The sequence below is a fragment of the Thermobia domestica genome, chromosome 3 (genome assembly GCF_964235325.1).
Source record: "Thermobia domestica chromosome 3, izTheDome1.hap1.1, whole genome shotgun sequence".
In the NCBI taxonomy this organism is placed as follows: domain Eukaryota; kingdom Metazoa; phylum Arthropoda; class Insecta; order Zygentoma; family Lepismatidae; genus Thermobia; species Thermobia domestica.
In genome coordinates this window covers 180,583,020-180,600,676 of record NC_137456.1, presented here as the reverse complement: position 1 = coordinate 180,600,676, position 17,657 = coordinate 180,583,020, and the positions used below count along the sequence as shown (strand labels likewise).

Below are 17,657 nucleotides of genomic sequence, written 5' to 3'. Positions count from 1 at the left end.
GAAAATGGCATGGGATAGAGAGCATTGGAGAAAAGACAGAGATACCAAAGAACTTATTAAGAAAAGGAGGTGTGAACACATACAGAGAAGGAGGAAGTAGAATCCTAGAAACGATTAAGAAAATGAGGAATGAGAAGAAAGACATAAAAGAAGATGAGGGAGTAGTGTATGAAGTGAAATGTAAGAAATGTAATGTGAAATATATTGGAGAAACACAAAAAAAACTTAAGAAAAGAATAAAACAACATAAGAATGATGTGAGTCTTAAAAGAGAGAATAACGCAACATGTAAAAGAAACAGGACATGATATAGATTGAAAAGGGGCACAAAGTTTAGATAAAGAGAAGAGAACATTAATAAGAAAATGGAAAGAAGTGAGAAGGATTGAGAGAGAAAAAGGAGAAAGATTAATGAATTGGATAAATAGACTTTCAAATTCATGAATTATTTGATAAATACACGGATAATGAAAAAATTACATTATGGAACATAGAATGGAGAGGAAACGTCAAATTTAACTTATATTTGGGAATAAGAAGAAAAGAAAGAGAAAAAAAATAATCATAGTGATTATATATATATTAATAAAAACAGTTATAATATAAAAATGAAACGGTAAATTAAAAGAATATCTTATTGTTATATACAGGGTGCGGCACGTAAAACCGGCCCGTAAAGTGAACACATAAAATGAAATGTAATGTATTGAATATGATTAACTACAGCACATAAATGAAATGTAATGTATTGAATATGACTACTCACCTTCACAGCAGGTGCTGAAAGTGTCCTCCGCCCACTTCAACACACATGTGAGCACGATTGAGGAGATTCATATATACCTTTGTCAGTTCTTGTGTTGTAATGCTATTGGTGACATCCTGGATCCTGGTCTTGAGTTCTTCAATTGTGTGTGGATTTGTTTCGTATACTCTTCCCTTTAACAGTCCCAATAAGTAAAAGTCACACGTGGACAAGTCTGGTGACCGAGGAGGTCACAAGCCTTTGCTGATTGTCCTCTCTGGTGTAAACATCTCATGCACAAGGGACAATGATGCAGCTGATGTGTGGCATGTTGCACCGTCCTGCTGAAAGTAACATAACTGACGCTCCTCTTCGGTCAAGTGTGCATAAAACTCCTCCAGGATTCCCATATACACGTCACTGTTCACTGTCGTCTCAAAGAATATGGGCCCAATAACGCTTGTGGCGAAAATGGCACACCAAACACCAATCTTCTCATCATGCAAGGGTACCTGGTGGATTGCGTGTGGATTTTCTGTCGACCAATACCAGTTGTTTTGGGAATTTACGTACCCAGACAGGTGGAACCACGCCTCGTCACTCATGATGAGCATTAGTGGATCCAAGAAACCACTGGCAACATTGTTCAACAGCCATGAACAGAAATGCACCCTCTTCTGCAGGTCAGGCTCTTTCAGTTCTTGCACAACACTTATCCGGTACGGTTTTAACTTCAGTCCCCTTAAAACACGTCTGCAACTTCTCTCACTCGCATGGACCTGTTGACTCAATCTCCTGGTTGACTTTCGAGGACTTCTTGTCATTATCTCCTCCACCTGCATCTTTAATTCAGGTGTGCAGACAGATGGTCGTCTGTTCCTGGGAGCATTTTGAACCGATCCTGTACGCCGCCATTTTTCAATCAATTCCTGAATGGTGCTTTTTGCTGGCACAGAACGTCCTGGAAATTTCTCCCGAAACAAATTCTTTGTTTTCACAAAAGATCCAGTGAGAATGAACCCTTCAACAATGGCAACACGCTCGGGTATCCAATACGGCATTATCACACACTGACACTCACCCGGCTTAACACAACGAGGCCTTTTTCTCAACTGGTTTCGACAAGTTTCACTGGCTGCGGCTGCACGTGACTCCTGCAGGTCAGGTAAGTCGACCCGACATCGACACGCCATCTCTTGGTAGGAAGGTAGATTATTTAAGTGTTGCCAAAAACAATATACCAGAATATTACGACGGGCCGGTTTTACGTGCCGCACCCTGTATTATAAATTTAAAATTTTAAAAAAGCAACAATTGAATATTATGATGTCTCTATTACCTACATTAATATGAACATACATATGCCAATTAACGTTTGAGGAAGAGGAAGATAACGTTATGTTATGGAAACTGTTACGAATTATTTTTATTTTAATAAAGAAGTACATACTCTGGTCAGAAAAATATTAATTATTTAAACAAAATTGGAATTTAAAATATATAATATTTAAAGTAAACTCTTTAAATAATTATTAATAATCTGACGTAATAATAGATAAATCCTTTAAAAGAAATTAGAATGAATTGAGTGAATGTGGTAGTTGATGGAAGTAGAAGGTGAAACAAACTCGTTTCATTACCAATTACTCGAATTTATTTGCCAAGTAAGTGAAAAAATCTGATATCTGGTGAGTATCATTTCATTAGCTTTAGTAATGTAGTTTTAGTTTATAGTACATTGCACGTTAAGTGAGTGGAATAAAAGAAATAATCTTAAATAATTATTTAATGAAATAATTAATGAATTATTGAAACTAAATGGACCAGTAAAAATTAATAGGTGGGATAGACCGTTTTTAATACGGAAGTTAAGCAGTGTATACTGCTATACAAATTTGGTGATTTGTTCACAAGAAATAAATTAGTTGGATTGGAATAAATATAATATTTTTAAATGATGTTGGTTTGTAAACGAACAGAAATATTGAAATAAAAATTAGTAAATTGATAGTTACTTCCATTCATACAATTTATTGTTGAAACTTTGACCTTTGCCTTTCTTATTTTAACAAAGAAGTTAATCGAAAATTGTTTTGCGTTGGAAACTGCATAAAAAAAAAAAAAAAAAAAAAAAAAAACAACTTGAAACCTAACTGGCAGTGCACATTCTTTATGAATGATTGGATGTGTACATGCGTTTGGATTATCTTGTTTTCCTTTTCAGATCATCAAAGGAAATACAAGAGAGAGAACATTTTAATACAATTTCTGTCTTCATTCATGAGTTGTATGTAGAGACAGAAGTGAAGAACTATTTGCTCTAAAAAAGGGTAAATTCGGAACTGATAATAGTATCTATGGTTTAGTTCCTCGAAGAAGTCTTCCTTTCCTAATATAGTTCCTATCTATACCTCTGTTCCTCATCAGAAATTTCAATGGTTACTAATATCCAGATTAAAATATTTATTTTTAAGGAAAATAATTATTTCTTACTTTGGTTTACTTTAAAAGACAAAAGTTTCATACCTTTGGAATGATGTAATTTCTGAAGTGTACATCCATGACAGCGTGCAGAGGTGCATGAGGAACGCACATTGGAATTACAGAGCTACAACGATATATTTCTTGGATTGTAGCCACAGTGTAGAGTAATCTGGAAAAATATCCTTTGTTGAATAAATTGTAATACTTAAATATGGTACTTTGATATTATATTATCATACTACAAGATTGATAGACAGTTCAAGTATTATTTCAATGCATGAATTATCAAATGAAGAATACAGAGGAAAATTAATAATGTCCTATAAGTAAAGATTCGGGGAAAAATCAAGTTTTAATTTCTATCCACAGCTCCTTCATGTACACTTAGATTATCTAGCACGTAAACAGTCCCAAGCCTTCATCTTTATACCAGTTTCTAAAAGATAAAGGTGCGACCCAATTTGGGAAAGGCAATGAAAGTCGACGTGCTATGTGGACTTACTCAAACTTCGACATTCAAACGTCAAACTCAAAATTATATAATAATACATAGATTGAAGAAAAACCGAAAAAATGGAGAATTCTGTTTCAAAATAAGTTTAGAAGCTCGATACTTCTTGAAGGTTTAGTGAGTAAAAGTTTCGGCCTCCTCTATCCGACAAGTATTTTCCCAGCTCCATTTTACAGAGGCTGAGTAACCTCTGAATCTCATTGGAATGCGGGTAGAACGAAAAATTCATCTCGCTCCACCCAGGACCCGAACCATCCAGTTGGTAGATAGACGCCCCAAAAATTACACCACCGCAGCTCTTTAACCAACTTCTATTGACACTAATTTTTTTTAGTATAAAATTATAGATTATGAAAGTACTGATATCTTCATTTAAACCTAAACTAGCCATGATTATTTTTTCCCTGTATTCTTTAAATTCTTTTCAAACCAAGATAAAGCAACAAATAATCAAGCATAAAGGCTAAAACATTTTACGAACAACTCTCCAATCATTTACTATTTACACAATTTTGGTAAATATATTTTGGACATTCTCTAAAACATCTTTCACATTCACGTATAACATTTTACAAAATACAATACTAATGATTATTTTTCTTAACAAAGGGTCATTGAATGAGATAGTGGAGATCATCAATTAAATTTATTGTGCCTCTCTTTGACAAGAACTGTACGTGGCGTCATGTCGAGCCGTCAGTTCGACGTTATTGGAAGAAACGAAATATCATTTTTCTCTCGAATTCTGACGTATTTAGGCACTATTAACATAGTTTCCTGATGTGGGAGCAGAGACGAGGCGTTCACATAAGCTCTGTAAACAATGCATACAATTTAAAATTATGGAAATGACAAATTTCTTGCAAAATTGGAGCTCTTTTGAACTAAAACTGTAAACGCAGTCTCGTTTTTCTTACAAGTTAGTCTTTGGAGTAGCAAGCTTTTTCCTCCCTCCACCAAGAGAAGTTTACAATCGGAAGTACTTGTCTCTGCTGCAATAAAGCTATCCGTGTATTGGCTTAAAAGTCCCTTTAGCTAATACACCACCACCTGCCGGTGGTCACTCACTTCGAGAGAGGTGCTAGCAGACATTCAAACTGTCCGTAGGATACGGAGCCACGGTGTAAGAGGCAGTCATGTAAGCATTTAGATTAAGAGTCTTTTTAAGGATGACGTTTCTGTTGGTGCCTTTGTATATGCGAGATTATTTTCTCTTTCTTTTATCGTGTGTGTTTTACGATATCTGTAGCTGCTATCATACAGTGATGCTATCCGGTTGTTGAAGGCTAAAGTGACAGATGTAATTGCATTATTGATAGCTTGTTAAGATATTCTTTCAGGATAAGACTATTTACGGATAAGCTGACAATTTTTAAATACAGACACACCTTTATTATCTAACTTGACAACTAAAAGCGGTAATTTTAGTAGTTGTCTGACATAACAAAACTATAATTGTTAAAAATAACATTTTTAAAAAAAGCGAAAGTTACTGTTGACAGCCTTTTTCCTGGAGGAAGACTTAATTTAACGACTTGATAAATTTATGGTGATTTTGTGAGAATAAATAAATAATCGGAAAATTGCATTGTTTTCAAAGTGACACTAAAAAATTGGTAAGGATCCCAGAATGTATGTAATTTTCATTAAGAGATCAATATAATATTAATACGACAAACACAACGAACCTGTCAAAAATATGAGCTTCTTTTATTTTATTTATTTATTTTTTTAAGTTTAGCATAAGCTCTTGGACGATTCGTTTCGAGCCTTCAGTAATCGCGGAAACTTAATTGAACTGGTAGATTTAATTAGGAGATATGAAATGAAATGAAATGAAATCTTTGAGTTTCACGTCCCACGGTTATGCCGGTCAGGCTAAAGGAGACGGTGATGATGAGTAATGAATGAAATGGTGGAATGAAGAAAGTGGGAGGAAACGGGAGAACCCCGAGAAAACCCACGCACACGGTGTTTGTCCACCACAAAGTTCACTTGGCGGGGCTGGGATCGAACCCGGGACCCCAAGCACCAGAGGTGAACTCTCTACCACTGAGCCACCGCGGCCCCCAGTAGGAGATATGAGGATAGCGAATCGGGATTCAGACTAAACCTGCATTTCGGATACCCTATGGTGTTTTCTGGATTACGTAGTGGCATTCGTAACGATCTAATTAATTGCATTTCCTAGAGATTAAATGTCCAAATTTAATTAACAACATTTGTAACCATTATAAAAAGCCAAACCATAGCGAGAGACCCGGCTTCGATTACCGGTGGAAGCTGATGTGGTTCGGATCCCATGTTAAGATGCAGGTCCATGTCTTCCATAACCTCGTTGCTGAACGGCACAATCAACAAATCAGGGAATCAATCAACAAAATTATGGACATAACAAATGGGAAATGTTCACAATACTGCAACATGGGGGAAGAAGAGGTGATATTATGAACCTTCTTTTTTAATTTACTGTGTTTTTAGTGACCTTACGATAAATGCATTAATGAAACATACTTTCAAAATTTTCAAAGTTTGTCAATAGGAAGAAAAGTAGGTGACAGAGACTTACGATTACAATCTAGTGACAAACAACAGCATAAAAGTGCACTTGTGTTGTGTATTGCTCTTCTCATAATATGGCAAGGAATATCATGATTTTTGAAAAATTACAAAAGAAAAGATAGACATAGAATACTGCCGAAAGAAGATTGAAGTTTTATTTTTTAAATAAAATAAGAAAGTATTTTGATAAGCTTATTTACATGCTAAGAAGTCTATGAATGAAGAAACTTGTCATTAATTTCCCTACTGCAGTAGAGAAATATAAATTGAAAATCTGTTTGAAAAATTCTCACAGAAGACTTTACTATGAAATTATTTACACATATGTGGTAAAAATACAGGAGAGGTTTTCTGATTTTAATAAAATTTATTTTATTGCCCAACTTGAGCCAAGAAGTTTGTTATCTTTTCATGCTCATTTCAAGAGCATGAAATGTTTCAGAAGCTTATTTAGACAAACATTGCAGAACCACGCTCAGGAATTCTAACCATCATTCTACTTACATATTTCTGTAATTCCTGAAATTTTATACTTCCAAGCTTTCAACTCTCTCCTGGAGTCTTGGTCAAAGGGGTTAAAAACGGGAAGAAAAAGAATAGAAACATCACGGAATAAAAAGGAACGGACTTATCAATGGAAGAGCTGTGTTGTATAAAAAACACGTTGTCCAGTGCGTCAGCAATCTCCAAATCAGGTGAAGCGAACTAAAATATGGCGGAGTCAATTTGCGCACCTTTCCTGTTCCTTGTTGGAAGATTGCCCACTCGAGTTGTTTTTATTGGCAAACCAATGCTGTGAAAATTTTGTAATTACCGCCTCCCATTCGTCCTCAACCATCCCTTATCTAGATTTAATTTTTTAAAAATGAATAAATAAATTTTCAAAAACCAGTAGACAGACTACTTCACTACTTCATTTCTACTACTTCTGTCTACTTCATTTCTAGCTTCAAATAAAATTTTTGAATCTTCTACCCTGTGTTGCGTTTCTTTTAAATATTTCGATAAACATGACACTGGATTTTATGCTATTGAATCTCTAATATGTTCTTTTACTCGGACTTTTAAATTTTCATTATTTAGACAATTTATGTTCCTCGACTGTGAAGTGAACTTTCTATTGCTTACTCAGGTAAAGACTTCGTACAGGAAAGTATCAGGGATACTTAAATATATACATTAGCCGGAATTTTGCAACACCTTCCCGCAAATAACTAATCCTTGCCAAGTTAACATTGAAATTTCCATCTCCATTGCATCATTAGAAAGATCATTACCTGCTTTAAAAGAAATCAAAAGATACTTAAGAAACATCCAGGCTTTATACTTGCAGTACTTTTAATTGAAAAGAAACTTCTATCCGTTACGGAATATCTAACAAACTTCCATAACAAGGTGACAAATTTGTTTACTATGAGCCAATATATTTGAAACTCAGTTACAAACAGTAAAATGGATGCTTCATATTAAGAGACACGTTATTTTGAATACTGTTGGTGATTTTTCTTTTCTTTTGTTTGTTTGTCGAAGTTAGCGTCCTTTTTCAACACTAATTGTATATGAGACATGAATCTATAGTTTAAGGTGGGATCCGAACCATTGTAATATATTCAGTGTTCTCCTACCAGGAATCGAACCCAGGACCACGTATAACAAAAGAGAATAAAAGCTTACGCGCTAGTCACTAGACAAGCATAGAGGACATATTTTGTTAGTACCATTTAGCGCATTAAACTACTTTTATCAATAAAATATTTTCGTTAATATTTTACAACATTTTTCGTTAAATAATATTGTTTTTATACACTATATGATCAAAGTATCCGGACACCCCCCAAAACATACGTTTTTCATATTGGGTGCATTGTGCTGCCACCTACTGCCAGGTACTCATTATCAGCGACCTCAGTAGTCATTAGACATCGTGAGAAAGCAGAATGGGGCGCTCCGCAGAACTCACGGACTTCGAACGTGGTCAGGTGATTGGATGTGACTTGTATCTGAAGTCTGTACGCGAGATTTCCACACTCCTAAACATCCCTAGGTCCACTGTGTCTAATGTGATAGTGAAGTGGAAACGTGAAGGAACACGTACAGCACAAAAGCGTACAGGCCAACCTCCTCTGTTGACTGACAGAGACCGCCGACAGTTGAAGAGAGTCGTAAAGTGTAATAGACAGACCTCTATCCAGACCATCACACAGGAATTCCAAACTGCATCAGGATCCACTCCAAGTACTATGACAGTTAGGCGTGAGGCGAGAAACTTGGATCTCATGGTCGTGCGACTGCTCATAAGCCACACATCACGCAGGTAAATGCCAAACGACGTCTCGCTTGGTGTAAGGAGCGTAAATATTCGACGATTGAGCAGTGGAAAAACGTTGTATGGAGTGACGAATCACGGTACACAATGTGGCGATTCGATGGCAGAGTGTGGATATGGCGAATGCCCGGTGAACGTCATCTGTCAGCATGTGTAGTGCCAACAGTAAAATTTGGAGGTGGTGGTGTTATGGTGTGGTCGTGTTTTTCTTGGAGGGGGCTTGCACCCCTTGTTGTTTTGCGTGGCATTCTAACAGCGCAGGCCTACATTGATGTTTTAAGTACCTTCTTGCTTCCCACTGTTGAAGAGCAATTCGGGAATGTCGATTGCATCTTTCAACACGATTGAGCACCTGTTCATACTGCACGGTTTGTGGCGAAGTGGTTACACGACCATAACATCCCTGTAATGGACTGGCCTGCACAGAGTCCTGACTTGAATCCTATAGAACACCTTTGGGATGTTTTGGAACGCCGACTTCGTGCCAGGCCTCATCGACCTACATCGATACCTCTCCTCAGTTCAGTACTCTGTGAAGAATGGGCTTCCATTCCCCAAGAAACCTTCCAGCACCTGACTGAAAGTATGCCTGCGAGAGTGGAAGCTGTCATCAAGGATAAGGGTGGGTCAACACCATATTGAATTCCAGTAGTACCGATGGAGGGCGCCACGAACTTGTAAGTCATTTTCAGCCAGGTGTCCGAATACTTTTGATTAAATAGTGTATGTATCGTTCATTATTTTGAACTCGTTTATTATTCACATTCATGAAAGCAATGTATAAATGAAAAATTGTAAGTAATACAGTAAAAATAACTTCCCCTGTATAACGGTATTTTACAACTGTCAATGCAGCATACGGTGATGATCAGATAAGGCTTCATACAGGAAATGATGTGATCAGCACCAGACTTCGGGCACTTTTACTCCAAAGTTTTCCAAGTTTCCGACTTGACAGGGCTGGGTCAAACCTTGAGTGATACTTCGACGAGGCTATCTCGAGAGAATAAATCACGTATCTATCGGGCCGTCTGGTTGGTAGACAGACGCCTGACCCAGTACGTCTCCGCAAACAAAGGGAAGTATCTCAAGTTTGATATAAAAATGGATTATAAACCACCAACAATTACGTCGATCTACAGATTATTATTTAAAATTAAAATAAAATATGAGGACGTGAGGACGGTAATACAAAATCTTACCTTACCGCTTACACTCGACAAAGAAGTACACCTTGCCAGTATATGGTAGCAAACGTCTTGTTACAAACTACGTTTAGAAATTCGATGGTTATTTGAACACGAAATCGGGTACCCAGAGTGCAAGAAATGACAAATATGAACTGTAATTTCTGAATAATTTTTATACTACCAAGCTTTCGACTCTCCCCTGTAGTGTTGGTCATTTGATGTTCAATAGTTGTACTTGACAAAGTGTTTTTCAGCACCGCTCTTCCTTTGGTAAGTCAATTCCATTTTATTCCTCGCTGTTTTTCTTTTTCTTTTTCCTGTTTCAATCATCCGTGACAAAGACTCCAGGGGAGAGTTGAAAGCTCGGAGGTGCAAAGAAATCTGTAAGTAGAATGATATGAACATATAATTTAAGTACGCTCTAATTACACACAAGTTTCAATCTTGTATCTAAGACTAATTGCATTTTAGCGGTTCACACTCCATTAAATATTTTGAGATCCTTTTAAGGTCTTATGGGAGCCAAACTTTAATACTCCTACTTCGAATTTTTGAAAATGACTTATATAGTGTAAAAATTGGTGTATTAAGACGGACCAGAAACGGAAAAAGAGTACCTCCTCTACTCCGAGATTTGTGTACAGAGGAAAAGCGTTACAACGAAAAACGAATCCTTAATTTTTTATACACAGACAACACATTAAAACCACCATTCATTTCAGACAATACGCTAATACACTCAGGAATTTTAGCTATCATCTCCTTACTTCATATTCTGATTCCTGAAAATTCCTTGCACTTTCAAGCTTTCGGTTCTTCCCTAGCAACTAGGTAAATTCATTATACTTTTCTTAATTCATAGTGAACTTCAAGTTAGGGTGGATCTCATTTAGTTTACTTGTTAAAAATCCAATTCCTAATGTTCTTCATACATCATGTCATCAACATATTCATGGCAACAGAAAGCGCCTAATTCTTGTGCTTTTAGGATCTTACATCCAAAAGCACGGAGAACTATGTTATTCGTTGTTTTCGGCTAATCTAGTTCTCCATACTTTCAACAGTAAGATCCTTAAAGCAAAGAATTCCATGCTGTGCATTTCTATGTGTATATATGTTGTTGAAATACTATTTCTTCACAAAGAAAATTCTCAATTAGATATGTTAACTAGTAAACTAAAAGAGATCCACTCTAAATTGAATTTTGCAGTGGAGTTTGCAAATGAAGGCGATCTTATCTACTTAGCTCTTAACATTAAAAGACACAGTAACAACTCTGTTCCAGCGTTCACCATGAGGTCACTGCTGTAAATATTGTATACATTATAGAACATATTCGTCAATAGCCAAAGATAATACAATAAGATGGATTTTTTTTCTACAAATGCTATAGGGTTTTCTTCATTAGAAGCAGATCCTTTTTTTAATCGATTACTTATTAAGGTCAGGTAGTCTGAATAAATATCTTGTTTTCCACTTTATTAAATTGGTACAATCAGGTTAAAAAAGTCAGTTTCCTCGAACCTGAAACCAAGATCATAGATAAAAAAAATAAATAATAAATAAAAAAGTGGACTATCTATATTTCCCAGATTAACAACTGTATTGAATATGACTTTTACACAGTATGGTTAGACGCACCATTAAACCTCCCAATACTTTAGATAAGAATATTACTCAGTTTAAAAACTATCAAACGGATTCCAATTAAAAAAAGAAAAAACGGAGATCTACAAGATGAAATGCAGCTGCCTGAAGGGCTATGTAGACCTGACGGAAAAGAAATTTAAAGGTTCGTGTGAAAGAACATCTTAGCGATGTTATCAGAACACATTTGGATTAAGGTCTTACGAAACATTTAAAAGAAACATAAGATTATCGACTCAAGAATTAAAATTGGAGCCAAGAAAGAAAGACTTGTTTCTGACATTTTTTTTTAAAATTTAAAACTTAATATAGATAAGAATTGGTTAGGTAATGAATGGGGGATAGTAATTTAAAAAAAAAAAAAACATGCCTAATATTGGCACACACACGAAAAAAAAAAAAAAAAAAGAGTTGAGAATCTTTTAAGAAAACTATGTTCTTTTAATTTGAAAGGGTAGACAGTGTCTCAGTGTCTCATATCACTCTACGCTACTGATATATATAGGGTAGACAAAAAATCTAAAACATTTGCAAAAGAGTGGAAATTATACCTAGTATGATGTGGGGCCTTCTTTTGCATCTAAAACAGCTTGGATCCACGTATACAGCTCCTGAATCGTCGGTGTGGAATTTTGTACCAATGTTCCTCCAAAACATGCTCCAGTTTCGTAAGGAATGCTGGTGGAGGGTAACGAGACCGAACACGCCTTTCTAACTCAGACCACAATGGCTCAATGATGTTCAGATCTGGTGATTGTGGGACCCAGGGGAAGTATGATAGCTCCTGGTCATGCTCCTTAAACCATGATTTCACCGTTTTTGCAGCGTAACAGGGTGCCAAATCATCTTGGTAGATGCCATCACCATCAGGGAACAATTTTTGGGCCATGGGTAGAATCTGGTCCCCCAAAATGGCCTCATACGCCTTAGCATTCATAATTCCATGTAGGGCTATGATGGGCCCTGCAGAAAACCACGATATCACTGCCCATACTGTAACAGAACCACTCCCATGCTTTACAGTTGGGAGCAGACAGTCTGTATCATGGGCCTGAGACGGCGTTTTCCATACGTAAACACGACCGGTTGTTGGAAACAAGGTGAAGATCGATTCATCGGACCACATTACGTGTTTCCACTGCTCATGAGTTCACGCCTTGTGGTCCTTGCACCACTGGATACACCTCTTCGCATTTACTGCTGTGACCAGGGGTTTGACGATAGCGGCCGTGCCATGAATTTTCATTTTATACAGTTCCCATCGCACTGTTTTCGATGAAACCAGGTTTTGTAGGCCGGAGTTGAGTTCAGACGTTTTTTTCATTGCAGTGGTCTTCTTTTTAAGTGCTACAATCCGTTTTAATGCCCTCCGGTCCCTATCTGACAGGATTGTTTTTCGACCACTGTTGTGCTTTGCAGACATCATTTGCCCCTCGTGACATTGGACACAGTCCTTTCGATACCTCCACAATGTTCGCCACTGTTGCCACTGAAGCTCCAAATAGACTGGCACCAACGATCATGCCTCTTTGGAAGTCTGTCAGGTTACCCATTTTACCGCACCACTTTCACACCACGACAATCACAAGTAAACTGGTTACTGCTGACGGAAGAGGAAGGTCCACATGACACATTGAAAACAAAAAACGATCGGCAACCGCAACACGTGTTGTATAGTGGAGGGCCAAACTTACGTGTCTTGTATGAAATGTTTTTAGATTTTTTTGTCTATCCCCTGTGTATGTATATGTATGTATATATATATATATAGAGAGAGAGATAGAGATAGAGAGAGTTCGAGTGATTCAAGAGGCACAAATTTACAAACACAGTGAGTCATTTATACATACATATTAAAATTGTGTATATATATTTCAGAACAATATACTTAATCAAGTAAAGGAGCCACCCACGGCCATTCACTAGATTCATTTTTAACTTTTCGAGTTCACGTATTTGAATGTAAAACCACAGATGCTATATGTTGTTACCGGGAGGGTTGAAACTATTTCTTTATAAATAATAGGGGACACGGTGGCTCAGTGGTAGAGCGTTAACCTCCGGTGCCTGGAGTCCCTGGTTCGATCTCAGCTCGCGCCTTGTGGACGTTGTGGTGGACAAACACCGTGCTCGTGGGTTTTCTCGGGTTTCCTCCCACTTTCTTCATTCCTCCATTTCATTCATTTCTCATCTTCACCGTCTCCTTTAGCCTAACCGGCATAAACGTAGGACGTAAAACTGAAAGATTTCATTTCATTTTTTATAAATAATGCTCAAAACTAAGCTTATATATATAAGGAAACTAAACTAGGTTATCCCAGCCTGAAACGTACAGCTATATTGTATTTATTTGAGTCCTTTTTATCATATATACGACATAAGGTTTTTCATATACATGAAATAGGTTATAAATTCAGCACATAAATTCATGAGTACAAAATTTAAGATATAAAGCTTCAAAATTTATTGACAAAATGCAACTAACGAGAAAATGAAAATATGCAAACATAATGATAAGTAGATGTTCAGACTACTTATGAAACCTCTTTGCTCAATATTAAATCTAATATTCATGCAACGATCATTCACAACATTATGGAAATTAACACAGTTCTGTCCTATACTTAAATCTGGTGATACAAATAATATTCGAAAGTACAGATTATAGGCAATACCTTGTGTACCTGCAAGGGTGTTTGTGCAAATTTTACATAGTCGTATTTTAAACATGTGGATTTTTTTCGTGCAGGTACTCAATGACAAAGCTTGTAAATTTTGCTCCGAATCTATGTTGTGCATTACATGCTCGTACATTTGCGCATTCTGTCTGACTTTTCTAAAGTTTTTAATTCGGTCAATCAAAATATTTTATTATCTAAGTTAGGTAACTTTTTGATTTGCTGCCCAATTCGTGAAATTTATTGACTCATATTTTAAAGAAACCAAAATCATTATGTAATATCTACGAAATTTAAATTAACTGAGTACATAGCTAAATTAAGTGTACTCCAAGTTTCTAAATTTGGGTTCATTATTGTTTATATTATATGTTAATGATTTACTTTCGAAGTTAAAAAATGAGGATTGTTTACACAATGTATGCTGACAACATAAAAAGTTATAAAGTAACACTAACTTAAGAGATAATCATCAACTGCAAAAAAGATATCAATACGCGGTTTGAGTGGAGTTTACTTCAATTTAATATAAAGAAATGTTCCATGGTTCTAACTAGAAACAAGATACATTGTACAACAACATACTTTATAAATGGAAAATCAATGCTTGCATGAAGTCTATTGAAGATCTAGAAGTTATTATAGACAGTAAATTAACATTCAATGGTCATACGCAGTATGCTGTTAGAAATTCTTATAAGCAGTTAGGGTTTATAATCTAATTGATTGAATCTTATATTTAATCTTAAATTATGCAGTTAAGATTTTAACTGAATCTTATTAATAACACATAATTGAATTTATTTGGTCTAGGAATTAATTCGTGCGGGTGGACAAGAGATGGCGCAACGAACGGAGCGTCCCACAGTTCCGTGTATCCACACATGTGTTGCAAACCCCTGTCATCGCGTATCGTTCGTAGTATAGGGCAGTGGATTAAAGCGTCAACAACACCAGTTTGTAGTTAAGTGAACATGGTGCAATTTGTGCCTGATAAAGTGTTTTTGCGGGGTGTCCTGCTGCATTACTTTAACATGCAGAAAAGTGCGACTGAAAGTCATCGTATTTTGGTGGAAGTGTATGGAGACCATGCTCTAGCTGAGCGAACGTGTCAGAAGTGGTTTGCACGGTTTAGAAGTGGTGATTTCCGCTTGGCAGACCAAGAGCGAGCTGGACAGCCAAAAAAATTTCAAGACGAAGAATTGACAGCATTGCTCGAGCAGGATTCGTGTCAAACGCAGGAACAACTTGCAGCAGCATTAGGCGTTGATCAAACAACAGTCTCCAAACGCTTGAAAGCCATGGGAATGATTCAAAAGATGTCACATTGGGTTCCACATGAATTGAAAGACAGAGACGTTGAAAGACGAAAAACCATTTGCGAATTGCTGCTTCAACGACAGAGCAGAAAGGGGTTTCTGCATCGAATTATTACGGGTGATGAGAAGTGGATCCATTACGAGATCCCTAAACGAAAAAAGGCCTGGGTGAAACCAGGTGAACCAGGTCCATCACAACCAAAACGAGATATTCACTGTGCAAAGGTTATGCTGTGCATATGGTGGGATATGAAAGGTGTGGTGTACTATGAGCTGCTGCAACCGGGTGAAACTATGAATGGAAAACGTTATCGACGACAATTAATGCGTTTGAAGCAAGCTCTGGCCAGAACACGACCAGAATGGGAGAACAGACATGATAAACTTATTGTTCAACATGATAACGCTCGCCCACATGTCGCAAAACCGGTCAAAACCTATTTAGAAAATGTCGGATGGGAAGTTTTACCCCACCCGCCGTATTCACCAGACGTTGCTCCTTCGGACTACTACTTGTTCGATTGCATGAACAACGATTTGATTGGACAGCGGTTTACTTCTTCAGAAGATATCGAAACATGGGTCTCTGACTGGATCGCTTCCAAGGATGAGGACTTCTTTCGCCACGGAATCCGTACATTGCCTGACAGATGGGCGAAAGTGGTGGCTAGCGATGGACAATATTTTTCTTAAGGTATTTATGTATTTTGTGTTTGTACTACAGCTTCAATGTGTGCGTACCAACCGCACGAATTAATTCCTAGACCAAATACTATTTAATAGTATTGTTAGATCAAGATTGAAATATGAGTCGATTGTTTGGTCGTTCGCCAACAAATCGATTATCGAAAGAATTGAAAAAATTCAAAAAGGGTTTCTCCGTTTCTTATACTTTAAAAAATAAAATATATCTGCATTTTTTTTTTTAAAGAATTTCTTGAATTTGACTTAAACTGAGCAAAACAATACGTTCATTGTAAAAATTAACGTATAACAGTTTCGCCAACTATCCAATTTATTTTCATCAGACTCTATAAATACACAGGTAGTGACAGAATTAATATATGAGACAGTGAAAAGAATCTACGAATCCTGATTGATTACTATAATCTGCAACGACCAATCCCCTTATACTCACACTAAAACATATAAACAGAAACAAAAGTCGCTATTCCCCTTCCCCCTTTCTGTTGAGCACCATATACATTCATCTCAAAAAAAAAAAAAAAAAAAAAAGGTCCAATCCAATCAACAAAACAAGCCTCACATCAACCTCCCAAATATGAGTTTTCCCGTCCAGCAGCGAGGGTATAATCTTCCAAATATGAATATTAATAATATAATATAAATTATAAATTAATAAAAATAATAAATAATACTAAATTTACAAAAGTAAACCCGTACATCTAAGTTAATTCATCTTTAAGAATACTTAATAACGTATTCCAATGTTTATCAATTTTAAATCCAGGGTTCCAATTCATAATTCTATCGCCTTCTATTTCAATAAACCTTGTTAGGATGGAGTCATACCCATAGACTACTTACACAAGGGACAGACGTCTAGTGTAGAGTATTACTCTGCATTATTCACAAAGCTGAAAGAGAAAAATGCAACTCCGCGGAAAATTAACACACACACAAAAAAAAATATCTGTTTCTTCAGGACAATGCCCCTCGCATCGAGCACTAAAACACAACTGACATTGCATGATCTAGGGTTTCAATGTCTAGATCGTCCTCTCTATTTTCCATATCTAGCTTCGTTTATTCCTCATACTCTTACAACACTTAAAAAGACGCCATTTTGGATCTTATAAGAAGGTGATCAGTGTTACGGAACAGTGTGTGACGAACAATCTTCAGTTTTTTCACTGATCTGCAAAAATTGGAGCAATGTGCAAGGAAGTATCTTGAACTTCGGGGGGAGTATATAGAATAACTGTAAAATTTCATCATTTCACGTTCACTCCTTCTCGGTTGGGCTACGAACTTTTCAGCAGCCCCTCGTAAGTAGTCCACGAAAGGCTATGTTTCCATAGAATTACACGTATACATCGCATACCAACCCACATCATGATCAAGACATATAATAACTGTGATTAAAGAAGAGTAAAATGGTACAAAAATGTACTATAGCTTTTCTTGGAGGTTGAGGATTAATACACTTTTTTTTTGTACACGATCGCGTATAT

General features: G+C 36.6%; 1 protein-coding gene across 1 annotated transcript in view; it reads right to left on the bottom strand.

Annotated features, from left to right (window-relative positions):
- The window catches only part of LOC145680895 (methyl farnesoate epoxidase-like), a 186,629-nt gene that overhangs the window by 43,543 nt on the left and 125,429 nt on the right, over positions 1-17,657 (bottom strand). Inside the window, exon 7 of the mRNA XM_081752053.1 lies at positions 3,272-3,398. Coding sequence (XP_081608179.1) covers positions 3,272-3,398 — 127 coding nt within the window. The remainder of the gene's footprint in view (positions 1-3,271; positions 3,399-17,657) is intronic.